This window comes from Desmodus rotundus, chromosome 5, assembly GCF_022682495.2.
Source record: "Desmodus rotundus isolate HL8 chromosome 5, HLdesRot8A.1, whole genome shotgun sequence".
In the NCBI taxonomy this organism is placed as follows: domain Eukaryota; kingdom Metazoa; phylum Chordata; class Mammalia; order Chiroptera; family Phyllostomidae; genus Desmodus; species Desmodus rotundus.
In genome coordinates, this window is record NC_071391.1 from 47,529,008 (window position 1) to 47,542,914 (window position 13,907).

Consider the following 13,907-nt stretch of genomic DNA (forward strand, 5'->3'; position numbering starts at 1 on the left):
GGCCGTTGCCCCACGAGTGAGACAGCCGGACAGGGCCCGGGCTGTGGCCGGGACAAGCACGAGCGTTAGGTCTCTGTTCGCCCTTGGACTTCGTGTCCCTACTTTTGTGTACCCTCTGTCCCTTGCTGTTTTCGTCTGCCTCCCTTGCTGTAAGGGAAGCGGTCTCCCTGAGCACACTGTGAGCTCCTCCAGCCCTGGAAGGCATTTCCTGTGTTTTAGTATCACAACACTCCAAGAGCCGATATATGCATATACTACGGGCTCAGTGTGTGCAGTTTGGGCTGCTGTTGAAAGTGCCTTGAAAGGTGAAGCTGGGAGGACCAGGGGAAATGAACGTTAGGTGAGTGCAGTTACTATGTTCAGGTTCAGTGAGGCCGGTATTAACCTCCATTTTACAGAAAACAGAGCCCCAAAGAGGTTAAATCACCTGCCTAATGTCACACAGCTAGGAAGTGGTGAGCCCCCCCTTAAATCCTGGTCCGTCAGGCCCCACGCCTGTGTTTTCTGTGTTGTCCACAAGCAGAAGGACTTGTCAGCTGAGGAAACTATAGCTGGAATGAGAACGGATAATTATAGCAGATGTCCAGGAAAAAACATCCCAACATACAGAAAAGTTTTAGAAGAGTTTATTTTAAGTAAAGTGTTGAGGAGATGCACGGGAGCAAAATCTCAACGGATTAAGAAAATGCTCTGGAGAATGGTGGTTTTGCGGTTCCCTTTATGCATTTAGAATCCGGGGAAAACATAAGGAAGGTACTTCGTGAAATCTGATGGTAGATTAAGGAGGCGGGAGAAAGTAAAGCAGGGAAACCTCTAGGACTGGATAAAAAGCAAGAGAGAAACATACTTCTCCAATACATTGGTGGGTACAGGATAGTCAACAACGTTTATAGTACCTAGAGATGGTACGGGGTGGGGGGGCAAGATAACAATGAGGGGTTCTGGGTCTCCTGCTCTGGTGGTCTTATGTTCCGATGCCTGTGGTTGTGCTTTCGAGGGGTCTAGAAAAGAAAATTACTCTGACTTTTCAGCACTTCTGACATTTTCGTATGTTACCCTAGATACGGAAGAACAATGGTCACGGCTCACTTAAGGTAAATGCTGACTTCTGCTATAGGCCTGGGGTGTGACTACCAGCTATGAACTGCTTATTTAGGTACTTGTGATCAGACTATCCTGTGTGGTTACTTTCGGTCACTGAGCTTGTTGGTCCTGCCACATGGGGCCCCTGAGCAGGTCAGGTTTATTACATAGTCCCTTTCTCATTCACAGAGGAAAGAAAAATGTCTGAGCCTATGGCCCTGGTAGAAGCAGAAGCAAAGTGGAAATTGAAAAGTCAAGTTAAAAAATTATTTCTGGCACTGTGAGGTCTCCCATCACTGCTGGTCCTATTAAATAGGAAATCAGAAAGCCTTGCGGATCCTGTAGAGAGAGACCCACACTGCTTACACTGGCTGTGTCAGTGTAAACTCGAGTGCGAAAGCCAGACTGGCTTACGGTGGTGAAGCACACTTGAACGAGCTGCCTCCGTGGGAGTATCCAGTGCTGAAGCACCTTCCTAGAACGAGGGAAAAAAGTAAAGGGCATGTAGCGAGAGTTTTTTGGAATGCCAGAGTTTCAAAGTCTTTCTTTTCTGCAAAGGTTGTTTATAGCAGTTTTCCTACAGAGTTTCTCAATTCAGAGCTGAACAGCTAAACAGCTCTGAATTAAAAGGAGAAACATCTCAAGAGGGAACTAGTTGTTTTCTGTTGTGGCAACATCAGAGTTATGTTTTGTTGTTGAGTCCTTAGGTGCAACCTCAATGTGCATTTGCGATGATTGTGTACTTTCATTTTCTCAGAGCTGGAAATTAAGTCAGGTTCTCCTTTCTCACCGCAAGCAGCACCAAGTTTTCTGTTTGCACATTGACTGGAAGCATAGACATGAGGACACAGACACAAAAATCCCTACAAGCCCACTTTGCTCCTTGATATTTGTAATGCTTAGGAACACCCACAATTACACAAGCAAACTCTACTTGTAGTTGTGTTTTACCAAATGGGAAAGGTTTCTCTCACCCCATCATTCAACATCTGAGCTAATCCGAAGTAGGGTTTACATCAGGATTATGACTCCAAAAACATTGTTAATGCTCAATAGTAACCCTGAGGTATATCTGATGATTTTTGAAGTCTTGTACCTTTGGACAGTAAAATAAAGTAGGATCTGACTTCTGGGCAGTGACTTCTAGATCACTGGTCAAATATTCTGGGGCATACTAGTTGCTGATGGACCGAATTCATTAGTGAGAGAAACCATGGAAAGAGGCGATGTATAACTTTTGTTGCGAACTCTGCTGTAAATTGCTGGGTCTAAATCAACAGGCTTCCAGAGAATCAGAGATTCAGAAGAAAACCGTAACTGGGTTGTTCGGGCCACGCAGCTGTGTGGCCGTATCATCACCAACGCACAGAGACAGTGTTGGGTTTCTCAGAGTAACTGCCTGATCCATCTCTGTGCTTTTCTACCAGTCTTTGAACCTCTTCTAGTTCTGTAAGAACGGTTTCCAGAGACTCACGTGAGAATTTGCCAATTTTTGGTGAAAGATTGCCCATCGTTAGAAAGGGAAGAGTTGAATCAAATAGGAAACCAATAAGCTTTGTGGACCCTGTAGAGAGACCCACACTGCTTGCACTGGCTGTGTCAGCTGGGTCCTGAGGGTTTTTATCAGTGTCAGAGCTGACAAAGCTCCTACTTTCCTCGTCATCTAGCGATAAAAGTACTTTTAAATCTGTGTACAGGTCAAACATTAAAGTTGATCCACGTTATTTCTCTCTTCTTACGGGCAAAGCCCAATCCGCAATACATGGAAACACCATTTTTTAAAAAAGATTTTATTTATTTTAGAGGGAAGGGAAGGAAGAAAGAGAGGGAGAGAAATATCAATGTGTGGTTGCCTCTTGCATGCCCCCTATTGGGGACTCAGCTGGCAACCCAGGAATGTGCCCTGACTGGGAATTGAACTGGCAACCCTTTGGTTAACAGGGTAGCATTCAAGCCACTGAGCCACACCAAAGAAATATATTTCTTTTTTACTTTTAAATCCTCACCCAACTATGTTTATTGATTTTAGAGAAAGAGGAAGAGAGAGAGAGAGAGAGAGATTGATGTAAGAGAAACATCGATCAGTTGCCTTCTGTATGAGCCCCAATCAGGGATCGAACCTGAAACTTAGGTATATGCCCTGACATGGATCGAACTCACAAAGTTTTGGTGTTTGGGATGACTGAGCCACCCTGCCAGGGTGGAAACACCATTCTTAACAAGGAAAAATCTATCTCAAGGACATTTGCAAGCTCTGAAACATTAGTACGCTCAACTATTGAAAGAAATATAGTTTGAAAGTTTTATCGCCTAGTCATCTTGCACTCAATTCATTACAAAATCATCAGGACAATAAAATTGTCATTAGATATTGATATAGTTAAGTAAATAAATTGTTATATAAACTATGTATCACATTGTAATCTAGCGTAATCTAGAGAGTTGAGGGCCCGAATGGGTGATGGAATCTATGATATATTTGTGCATATGTTTATGTCATTTTTGGGATCTGGCCAGCCTACACCACCCACCATGCCTCTATGGTATTTTCCACTGGCATTATTAGTAGACAGTGTGACCATTCTTCAAGTGGACACACCATATGTGAACATTCTTCAGATTTTAAAAAGAAAAAAATTTGATGATCTATACTGATTTCTAATATCAATGTACTGCTTACACTTTTATGCCAAAAAAACTTAGCCAGCCCTAGTAAAGCTGGACAATGAAGCATCCATTTTCTCATAGTTCATAATGTCCTCTGTAATCTCAGTATGATACAAAAAAGGTGTTATCTTCAGGTCTTTTACCATAATATCCAATAAATGGTGAGTCCAACATGAAATAGTCTTGACCGTAATAGTTCCCCAAAGTATTTGCATCCATCTTTCTTGACATGTTTAAATTATGTTTCTGTATCATAACTGATTGTGAATATGTAGAGGACAACCTACTTTGCATATTTTACTCTGAATTTCCAAGACCCTGTCACGTGTTGGCAGGCAGCTTGCTCTGTGGGTGGCTGTGCGTGATGTGGAACTCCATGCCTATGTTGTAAGGGGCCTGTGACAGTTGAGGGGGACCCTGCCGGAGGCGTTGCTATCTATACTTTAGAATGCCTGTGCGCTTTCTGGTGAGGGCCCCAGGTGCCTCAGTGTGACTGAGAACAGGGGTGTATCAGAGGATCTAAGTTTCTTTATTAAATTATATTTTAAGAAAAAAGGCTTTTTAACCTGCTCTCGTATGTGACCATTCATCAAATTTCAATGAAAAGATTGGAGAATGCCTTTATTTTGCTTTTTTCCATTTCAAAAATTTTGCCTGTATAAACTCTTTTATTTCTAGGTTTCTCCTATCCTTTCTAGCTTGGTCCATCCCACCCATACCCATTATTCTGTGCTCTTCTGTCTTCTCTAGGACCTTCCTTCTGCAACATTTCCCCCTCATCTCCAAACTTTCCTTCCTTCTAGTGTGTGTGTGTGCGATTGAATGGGCAGGACTTTCTCCTTCCTTTCCTGCGAAGCTTTCCTGAAAATTGGCTGTCCTCTGACTTCGCAGCCTCTCACGCATTTGATGAATGAGTAAATGAATGATCGCACATACTCTCCTCATTCACTTCACGCCAGCCACACAGGCCTTCGTTCTGATCTTCGGACATGCCAGGCTCATTCCCACAGACTGTTCTGTTCCCTTTTCCCGGAACACACTCTGCCCCTCAGATCTCTGCCCCGCCAGCTCCTCTCATCACCACCCCCCGCCGCCACACACACAGACACACAATTGCATATGTCAGTCAGGTCAAAAGTAATGGAAATTTTTAAATATGAATTTTATTTGAAAGCCAAACCAGACACTAAATCGGTAATTTTTGTTTCTTGCTTTTGTTTGTACTTTCCAGTTTGTATGTGTGGATGATGTGAAATTATAATTTAAACTTAGCAAAGTGCTGAGTGTAAGTGGATACTCACTTTTCCCAGGGTGCGGAGGAGTCAATGTGGGGAAGGAAGGGTGAATTTGCCGAACATCCCTCCTGGTGCTGAGGCCTGAGTGAGGTGGGGTGGGGCCAGATCTGGCTCAGCCTTTGCAAACAGGAAGCATGAAGTGAGAAAGGGAAATGCTGTCCAAGAAAGAGAAGGCAGAAAAGTGGCTGTTCTCATCTGAATACCCAAGGTGTGAATTCCTTTATTAAGTCATAATAATTTTCCAAAAATTCTGAGTCCTGCTACGTTCAGCTGTCAGTCCCGTCATTTACCTCTTTTCCCCCAACCTCCACACTCTTCACGGTGCCTCCCAGTCCAGCCAGGGAGTGGCGGCTGCACAAGAGGGGTGTCTTCTGGCCACTTGTCATCCTCTGTCTGTGAGTTCCTGGTTCCTTTGGCGGCACCTCTGGCCAGCCGTCTTTCAAAAACCTTCCTGGCACTTCTTCACTATCCCAACAAAACCTTTCCCAAGGCCTCGTCCTTATATTTACATTTGTACAGAATTTTTGCCTTTATAAAGTGTTTTCCTGTCCAGTTACCCACTTGATTGTCACACTACCCTGGTGAAGTAGCAGGAATGGGATTTTTACTCCCATTTTACAGGAAAGGAGACCGAGGCGGTCCTCTGGATTCTCGGTGTCATCAGGGATGAGTCTCGGCCTCACACCGGCCCAGCAGTGCTCATTTGGCACAGATTCCACGTTTTCTCACATTTCCTAGGGTCCCAGGGGGCTCTGCGCTGCCTGGCCGTGTCCCTCCGCACTCCGTAGCAGGTTGCCAGCTCATCGTGTGCCACTCCTGTCCGATGCTTGCGGTCTTGTCTTTCACCTTCTAATCAGATTTTTCAGCTTACAAACTTCCATTTTATCCAAATGGATCTATTTTGGATTGTTCTCTTTAGCCTAAATGTTAGGCATCCAACCTAATAAGTTTCAAAAATTAATATAATTTATTTTCCATTGTGTCAGTGCAAAACAAAAAGTATTCTTAAGACAACACACTGAAGACCAGACTCCTTCCTCCTCCTCTCCTTCTGTTTCTGGAGTTGCAGCAAGAAAGAGTGTAAACATGTGTGGGTCTGTGTCCCTGTGTGCGTGGACCCGCCGATTCAGTCCATCCTTGACTGGTCTAGTTCCAGTTCCGTCCAAGTGGCCTGTCCTATTCAGAACGGAGATTCCCGGAGCATCTGGACTTTCATCAAGGCCCGTTTCAGCTGCTCATAGGTTACGAACATTATCACGTTCCAGGCTCCCAGTCGCAGAAAGGAGGGTGTAAATCTGATGAGAGAAACAACCCCAATGTCAGGCGGGGCGGGCTGAGCTCCCGGAGAGACCCGCTGTGCGCCCCCCCCACCCCCATAAGCAGCAGAGCCAACGGCCCAGCCTCGTTGAGTCATGAGCATTTTCTAGAATCAGTTCAGTCATCTTCTTCTCTGCCGAAGGGATTTGGGCAGAAGTTGGAACCAGGAAAGAAAGCTAACATTTTTAGCCAGGTCGCTATTTCAGGCAGTTATTCCTGCAGTTCTACAAGGCAGGTATGACTGTCTCCAGTTGTCTTTTTCAGACACTGAGGCCCAAGGGGGTTAAGTAGCTCTACTAAACCACCTGACTGCACTGTGCTGCTGGGCGTTTCTGGGCTCGTTTACATCCTGAGTGCTCACCCCTGATGAGGCGCCTGCCAGGGCACCGAGTAGTTGAGGCACCCCAGGGCGAAGACAGTGTAGCAGCAAATTTAGCTAATCTCCAGAGAGCCTCCCTGTCCAGTGATAGCGTGTCCAGGAGAGAGTCCCCACCCCAGCTGTGCCTCAGGGACTCAGGGAGGAAACTTCGACCTGGCCCATGCCCTCCTCTTCAGCCTCTCTCTGCTAATCCCTCCTGGTCCTGCCTGCTCCTGCCACACCCTTATTTCCATGCCCTGCCCATGCTGCTCTCTCTGCTTGGAATGTGCCCTACGCTCCTCATCTGGCTGGTTGATATTGGCTCTGTAGGAATCAGCTTGGGTACCATAACCTCACGCCAAGGCCTCTCCTGAACCCTCTGCCTAGGCCCCTCACAGGGAGTATAGCGGCACTGGGGCACTGAATGTGAACTCTGGAGTCAGATCTGGGTTTAAATCCTAGCTCTCCTGGTTTCTAGCTTCATGATCTTGGCAGAGTTAATCTTTCTAAGCCTTAGTTTCCTTACTGTGAAAGGAGGAAAATAACAGTGTCCACCTCACAGCGTTGTCGTGAGGATCAAACGAGTTAATGTACTGCATGCACGGCAGGCCCAGTACCAGTGAACGCTCCGTAGACGTCACTTACTGTCTGCGGCTCTTCGAGGGGAGCACCGCACGAGGGCCAGCCCCGTGAGGTGCTCGGGAAATGCTTCCCAAGTAAAATAATAAACTGAGACAAGTGGCTCCAGCTGGAGATGGTAATGATGGAGGCAGAGGCCCTTGTAGGAAAAGACCAGCCTGTCCATGGAAACACACACGATGATGTCACTCCCAGGGTGGAGAACATGTTTGCTTGTTGAGCTCAATCTAACACTGGGTGCCAGAAAACTGTCATCAGTGGTGGGAAGTGAGAGGGCTAAGAAAAGAGCCTAGCAATTCAATGAACAACACGTAGTGGCTGATGGCCTGGGTTTGGGTTGTGGCTCTGCCATTTTAATTTTGTGACCATGGACAAGTTACTTGATATGAGTCTCTTCCTCAGTAAATGGGGAGAATACTGCCCAGTTCAGGGGGCTGTTGACATAACATATGTAAATTGCTTAGCACAAGGCTTAATACTCAGTGACTTAGCGATAATGGTGATTGTTAACAACCTAAGTATTGAGCACTGGCTTTGTGCTTGGGGCTCTGGGGGATGAGGACATGTAAGCCACCAGTCTTTGGCTTCAAAGAGCTTGCACTCTAGCACGGGGGATAATTTAAATGAACAAGTACTATAACACAAAGTAGGAGGTGGTAAATACCATACAAGTGGTATCAAGAAAGTATTGGTGAAGCTCACAGGGGACTTGAGAGTGTTGGCGAGGAGGTGGCATTTGAACTAGTCTTGAAGGACAGCTAAAATTTAGAACATGTATGTTTTGACAGTTGCCAGAGGGGTGTTGAGGGGGTGGGTGAAAAAGGTAAAGGGATTAAGAAGTATAGATCAGGCCTTGACTGGTGTGGCTCATTTGGTTGGGTATCATCCCACAAGGCAAAAGGTTGCTGGTTCGATTCCCAGTCAGGGAACATGCCTGGGTTGTAAGTTTTGTCCCAGGTCAGGGTACATGCAAGAGGCAATTGATCAATGTTTCTCTCCCTCTCTTTCTCCCTCCCTTTCCCCTCTCTAAAAATAAAAAATAAAAAATAAATAAATAAACAAAACTCTTAGCTTAAAAAAAGATAAGTATAAATTGGTAGTTACAGAACAGTCATGGGGATGTAAAGTACAGCACAGAGAATATAGTCATAATATGTTAATCACAATGTATGGTGTCAGATGGGTGCTAGACTTATTGGGGTGATGACTTCATAAGTTATATAAATGTCTAATCACTGGGTTGTACATCTGAAACTAACATAATATTGTACATCAACTCTAATTGAAAATAAAAACTTATTTTTTAAAAAAAGATTTAGAGCATGTAGATGGCATGAGAAAAGCATTCCAGGCAGAGGGAACAGTAAACACTAAGACACAGAAGCAAGAGCACGTGACCCACATTAGGCACCTCAGGCACCATCAGTGGTGATCCCTAGTTGTGGCGGTGGGTTGGGTAGAAGTCTCAGGATCACCAACCACCTTTCCTGCCTTCTTCCCTGCTCGGTAAGCGTGGGGACAGCACTTTACCTAGACTCCTTTTGCTCAGATAAGCCTCCCCTGACTCTCCGAATTAGATTTGGCTTACTCTTCTTTTTTTTTTAACTTCCATAGTTCTTGATACTCTCCTTTGTGTCATTTACATCTCTGCTGTTCACCACAACATCCCCAGATGGACCCATGGTAGGCACATTATACATGAAAGGAAGGAAGGAAGGGAGGAAGGGAGGGAGGGAGGGAGAGAGGGAGGAATGGAGGGAGGGAGGGAGGAATGGAGGGAGGGAGGGAGGGAGGGAGGGAGGGAGGAAGGAAGGAAGGAAGGAAGGAAGGAAGGAAGGAAGGAAGGAAGGAAGGGAGGGAGGGAGGGAGGAAAGAAAAAAGGAAAGAAGAAGGGAGGGAAAGGGAGGCGAGAGGAGGGAGAGAGAGATCCTGGGTTTTCTGGGAGGGAGTTTGGAGGCAGGAAGGGGAAGCTCACCCCTTATAGAGGGCTGTGGGACCCTCCCGGGCCACCATCTTCAGCATACAGTCCAGGGGGCTGCGGTACTGGCCTGGGGGCGAGTTGATATACCGGGTCTTCACCACATCCACTGGGGAGGCCACTACTGTGGCACATAAACCGGCTCCGAAGGCAGAGACAAAGTGGCAGGGGAAGTTGTCTGTGGCAGGGAAGGGAAGAGCAAGTATTGGGCTGTGAGATGGGGGGTGCACCTGCTTTCTGTTCCCTGTGAGCTTATCACATGTCTGTCCCCAGTTAAGTGGTGAGCTCCTTGAGCATAAGGGTAGTATTCTGCATCTTTCTCACTGCCCCGGGTGGAGCTTCTGGTAAGTACTCGTAAGATAGAACAGAGCCGCCCAGAGTTGGAAGGTCATTCAGCCTAGGCACCCTGTTTGAGGAAACTGAAGCAGAGTAGGCGACCCTCTCTCACAGATGCGTGGTGAGAAGTGGTGCTGGGCTGGGACCCAGGCCCCCAGCTTCCCCGTTCAGGGCTTTTCCCTACTCGTCATAATGATGTACTGCTTCTCTCTCTGCTCCTTCTAAAGCCCAGGTACCTCTGGGTGGTGCCCACTATTTGCAGTTCCAGGTCCCCTCCCTGCTGTGGCGGGGCGGGGGGGTGTCTGCCCGGAGCCCAGGGCCTCACCAGTGAACAGATGATATTGTAGTAGCTTCTCCTTGATGATGTCGTAGGTCACCATCTCGGCACAGTTGACAATGGCATTCCTCATGATGTTGGGTAAAGTTCCTGTTAGAAAGGGGAGTGGGGGCTGATAAGTGGGGAGTAGGAGAAGTGTAACCCCCACAGGCCCTCGCCTGGGGGGCCGGTGCCCCATTCCAGCAGTCTCAGACAGCCAACCGCAGCTGAGCAGATTACCCATTTTCTAGTGTTGACACCTCTCGGATTATCTGTGTCCTCCTTAGAGGCAGGAAACAGAAAGGCCCACTGTGCTTGTTAGGGCCACATTTTGGAGGATGATCTGCAATATCTATCAACATTTAAATACATCTCCCTGAGACCTGCCTAGAGCCAGAAAGGGAAGGTTGCTTTGGAAGAGGGAGGTGGGGCTCTGGGAACTGGGACAGAGTGAAGTAGTGCTGGCAGGGCCCAGGCGGGGCGTCACGACCAGCGCCTGGTTTCACAGATGAGGGCCGGGCTCCAGGAGGGCACTGGGCACGTGAGGGCAGGGCCAGGGTTGGGGCCCTAGGGTCCTGCTCTTAGCCTTCACTGGGTCCCTGTTTTTTCTGCCCGAATGCCTGTGTCCCCTGCTCTCCGTATGGGAGAGACTCCAGCATTTGTGGAGGTTGCCACCATTTAGACAGAGAGGGACCCCTAAAGCCGTGCTCCTGAGGAAGCTCCCTCCTCACAGCATCTCCCTACGCCCTGCTCCTCGCAGCCGCCTGTTTCTTCTCTGTGCCCTGCCGTCATCTCTCTCAGACCTTTGCTTGGAACGCCCTTCCACGCAATCTCCACACAAGCAAAGCCTGCTGAGCCTTTCAGGCTCAGCTTAGGCGTCACCTTCCCCCTGGAGCCCACATGGGCTCTCCTGCCTGTGGACCTGCTCCTCTGCCTGAACCTAGCACGTCCTGCGCCGTGGTGTGGCAGCTCCTTGACGTGTCTCTCCTCCTCTCTGTGGGAGTGGAAGGTACCTTCTACTTATTTCCGTCCCCCTCCCAATAGCCTGCACACAGTGAAGGGTTGCCAAGTCGAACTGAATTGCGGCACTGTGGTGGGTTAGGAGGTGTTTTCTGTCAGGATATGTTTTCAGAATCACTGGAATACACTATGCTGGGAGTGCCCTCGTCGCTCAGGTCTCTGCCTCGGCTCAAGAGCAGGGAAAGCCCTGCTGAAGGACCCTGATACTGGAGCCCAGACTTACCTTTCCACAGGCCCCTGACCCCTTCCTCCCTGGCGATGGTCCTGTAGGCATCCATTGTCCCATTGTACTTCTGGTTGCTCCCAGGGCCAAGGTGTATGGTGGCCTGAAATCGGACCTTCACTACATCCGTGGGCTGGGCACAGGTTACTGCCATGGCCCCTGTGGTGCAGCCCGCCAAAATCCGGGTGGTGATGCCGGAATCTGGGGAGAGAGTAGGCCAGTGTCCTGCCACCTGACGCCTCTCTGGGCCTGATGCTGTTCTCTGCAGGGCCGCCCCTGCCTAACACCTGCCTCTTCTGCTGGATCAGGTTCTGGAGCTTTCTTGCTGGGGCTCCAAGTCTCCTCATGAGTGTCTGTTATAAGCTCCCCAGCCCCCAGCCCTGCCTCTGAGTCTGAGCTGCCCTGCTTTCTGGACCCACACACCCCAGTTCTGCTTCCACCCACCCGCCAGTGTCTGTGGGATACTGGGCACTCACTGTCTGCTCCTTTGGGGGTGTAGAACTGCTTGACAGAGTCATAGAGGCCGATGCGGATGGAGGCGAAGCTCATCTGGCGCTGCAGGCCGGCGACCAGCCCGTTGTAGAGGCTGCGGGGACCCTCGGTGCGCACCATGGTCTGGATGGTGCCCAGCACGCCGCGGTACTGGATGTTCTGGGCCGCCAGGGCTGCCTGGTTCTCCCCCTGGATCTGAGGGACACCCCCCGCACAGGTGTGAGGATCTTGGTGGGGGGCGGGCGGGGCTGTGTTCAGAAGGGCCTGCCTGGAGCTGGACTCTGAGACAAGCGTGACCACAGCCGTCATACCCTGGGAGAACAACTGGGGTTTGTGCAGCAGTTCACAGCTCCCAGGGTGTTTGCTTCTCGGAGCGAATTGGAGGCCAGACTGCTGTGCCCACTACCGCGGTCAGGCTTGCTCTAGGTCACCCAGTAACTCCTCACTTTCACTTTACTCTCTGTGGTTTACAAACTACGGCTGGGCATGAAAGGCCCTGTCACGTCACGCCAGGGAATTGAGATTTCTTTATCTTGGGTGATGGTGACGGGGAGGTGGCGAGGCAGGGTCTTAAGCAGTGGAGCGAGGGGCCTGCTCAGGGTTCTGCCTGAGGACAGCTTGCTGGCAGACAGTGCAAGTGCCGTGGTAGAGAACTCGGCGCCTCCTTTGATGTGAGCGACGGCCCTGGCCCAAAGGGCACCTACCTGCAGGCGGACCTTGGCCGTGTCCAGTGGATAGGTGAGGAGGTCAGCGAAACAGGCGGCCGAGCCTGCCCCCAGGAATTTCACAGCTGTTGTGGGAGGCACCTCTGAAGGCTTCAGTCCAACCATGGTCCCTGAAGTCTCTCCCAGTCCCTCAAGGGCCCAATGCAGGTCCCGGGACAGAGGCCACTCTGCGGCTCTGGGCGCTAGTGCAGGGAGGACGCTGCAGGAGACAGGCCAGAGGAGGCGGATGGAACGTGTGCTGTCTGACCAGCCCCCAAGCCACCCTCAGCACGGAGGGGGCTGTGGAAGTGAAGAGCCCGGACATTGCCGTGTTTAGCTCTGTGGATTTGGCTGACAAAACCCGGTCACTTGACTCTACCTTATCTCTTTTGATCTTTCTGAGCATGAAGTTGCATTTAAAATTTTATTTTTATTTTTTTAACTTTTGAAATTGGGGTGTATAACTTCCATATAATGGTTGTACGCATTTTAACGGTCACTGAACTATAATGAGAATCGTGGGATGATTCTGGGATATTTGGCCACGACAGCAGGTGGAGAAAGGGATTTTCTGGGAGGGGACCCAACCTGGCCTCCAATCGTACATGAGTCAGATCATGGCGCTCCCTGTTGAAAACTGTCCATTGCCCTCCCCGACCCCCTTATTCAGAACAAAGTCCAAAGTCACAGCAAAGTCCTTGCCGTGGCCTGTGGACCCCTCTATGAGATCCACCTCATGCAGGGTTCTGTGCTTGGCACTCCCCAGGAAATCTCGAGGTGGGTAAAAGCAGTGTGTGTGACCTGTTCCTTGAGACAAGGAACTCTCAAGGGGTCTTGTAGGAGCATGAGACATGCCTACAAGTAATAGTAGGGCATGATGAGCTGGACCAATGTCAGAGGAAGGAGCCATCAAGAAGGGACTTGCCGGAGGGAAAGACCCTCTCTCTTGTTTGTGAGGAAGAATTAGAACAATTTCATGGCGGGGCTGGTTGGAGGACCGCACGAGTTGGGCCTGCAAAGGCGGGCAGGAGAAGGGCGTTCAGTAGCTGGAGAAGGGTCAGCAGCGGGGAACAGGGGAGGGCATGAGCTCGTGTGAGAGCCTGGGGCACGGCTTAGGGGCGGGGGTGGGGAATGGCTGCTGGGATTCTGTGTGAGCGTTACACACAAGCTCACGGAATTCTCATAACCTTCCGAAAGGGAGCTGTCACTTCCTTTCCCCTTCCTTGGGTGAGCACACTGAGACTCAGAGAGGCAGGCTTGCTCAGTGCCCCCCTAGTGTCTGGCTCCCTCTGCCATACTAGGCTTAAAATAGCCGTGGAAAGAAGGAAGGGCATTTAAATCCATTTTACAGATGAGAAAATACAGGCTTAAGATGGAAAGAGACTGGCTCAAATTCGCAGAATTCCGATGGGGTTCTCATGATGGCGCAAGGCTCCCTTCACCGTTCTACTCAGGGGCCCAGTGGTGGTGGTGGTGGCG

At 49.3% G+C, this 13,907-nt stretch overlaps 1 protein-coding gene across 1 annotated transcript; it reads right to left on the reverse strand.

The window, feature by feature from the left end:
- Positions 1–4,895: 4,895 nt before the first annotated feature.
- UCP3 (uncoupling protein 3) lies at positions 4,896–12,645 on the reverse strand. Its single transcript, XM_053925750.1, has 6 exons — positions 12,429–12,645; positions 11,709–11,919; positions 11,233–11,433; positions 9,999–10,100; positions 9,335–9,515; positions 4,896–6,340 (listed from the first exon to the last, which is right to left on the reverse strand). Exons 1-6 carry the CDS (start codon positions 12,552–12,554, stop codon positions 6,226–6,228), a joined length of 936 nt encoding a protein of 311 aa, XP_053781725.1. The 5' UTR covers positions 12,555–12,645; the 3' UTR covers positions 4,896–6,225.
- Positions 12,646–13,907: the final 1,262 nt, after the last annotated feature.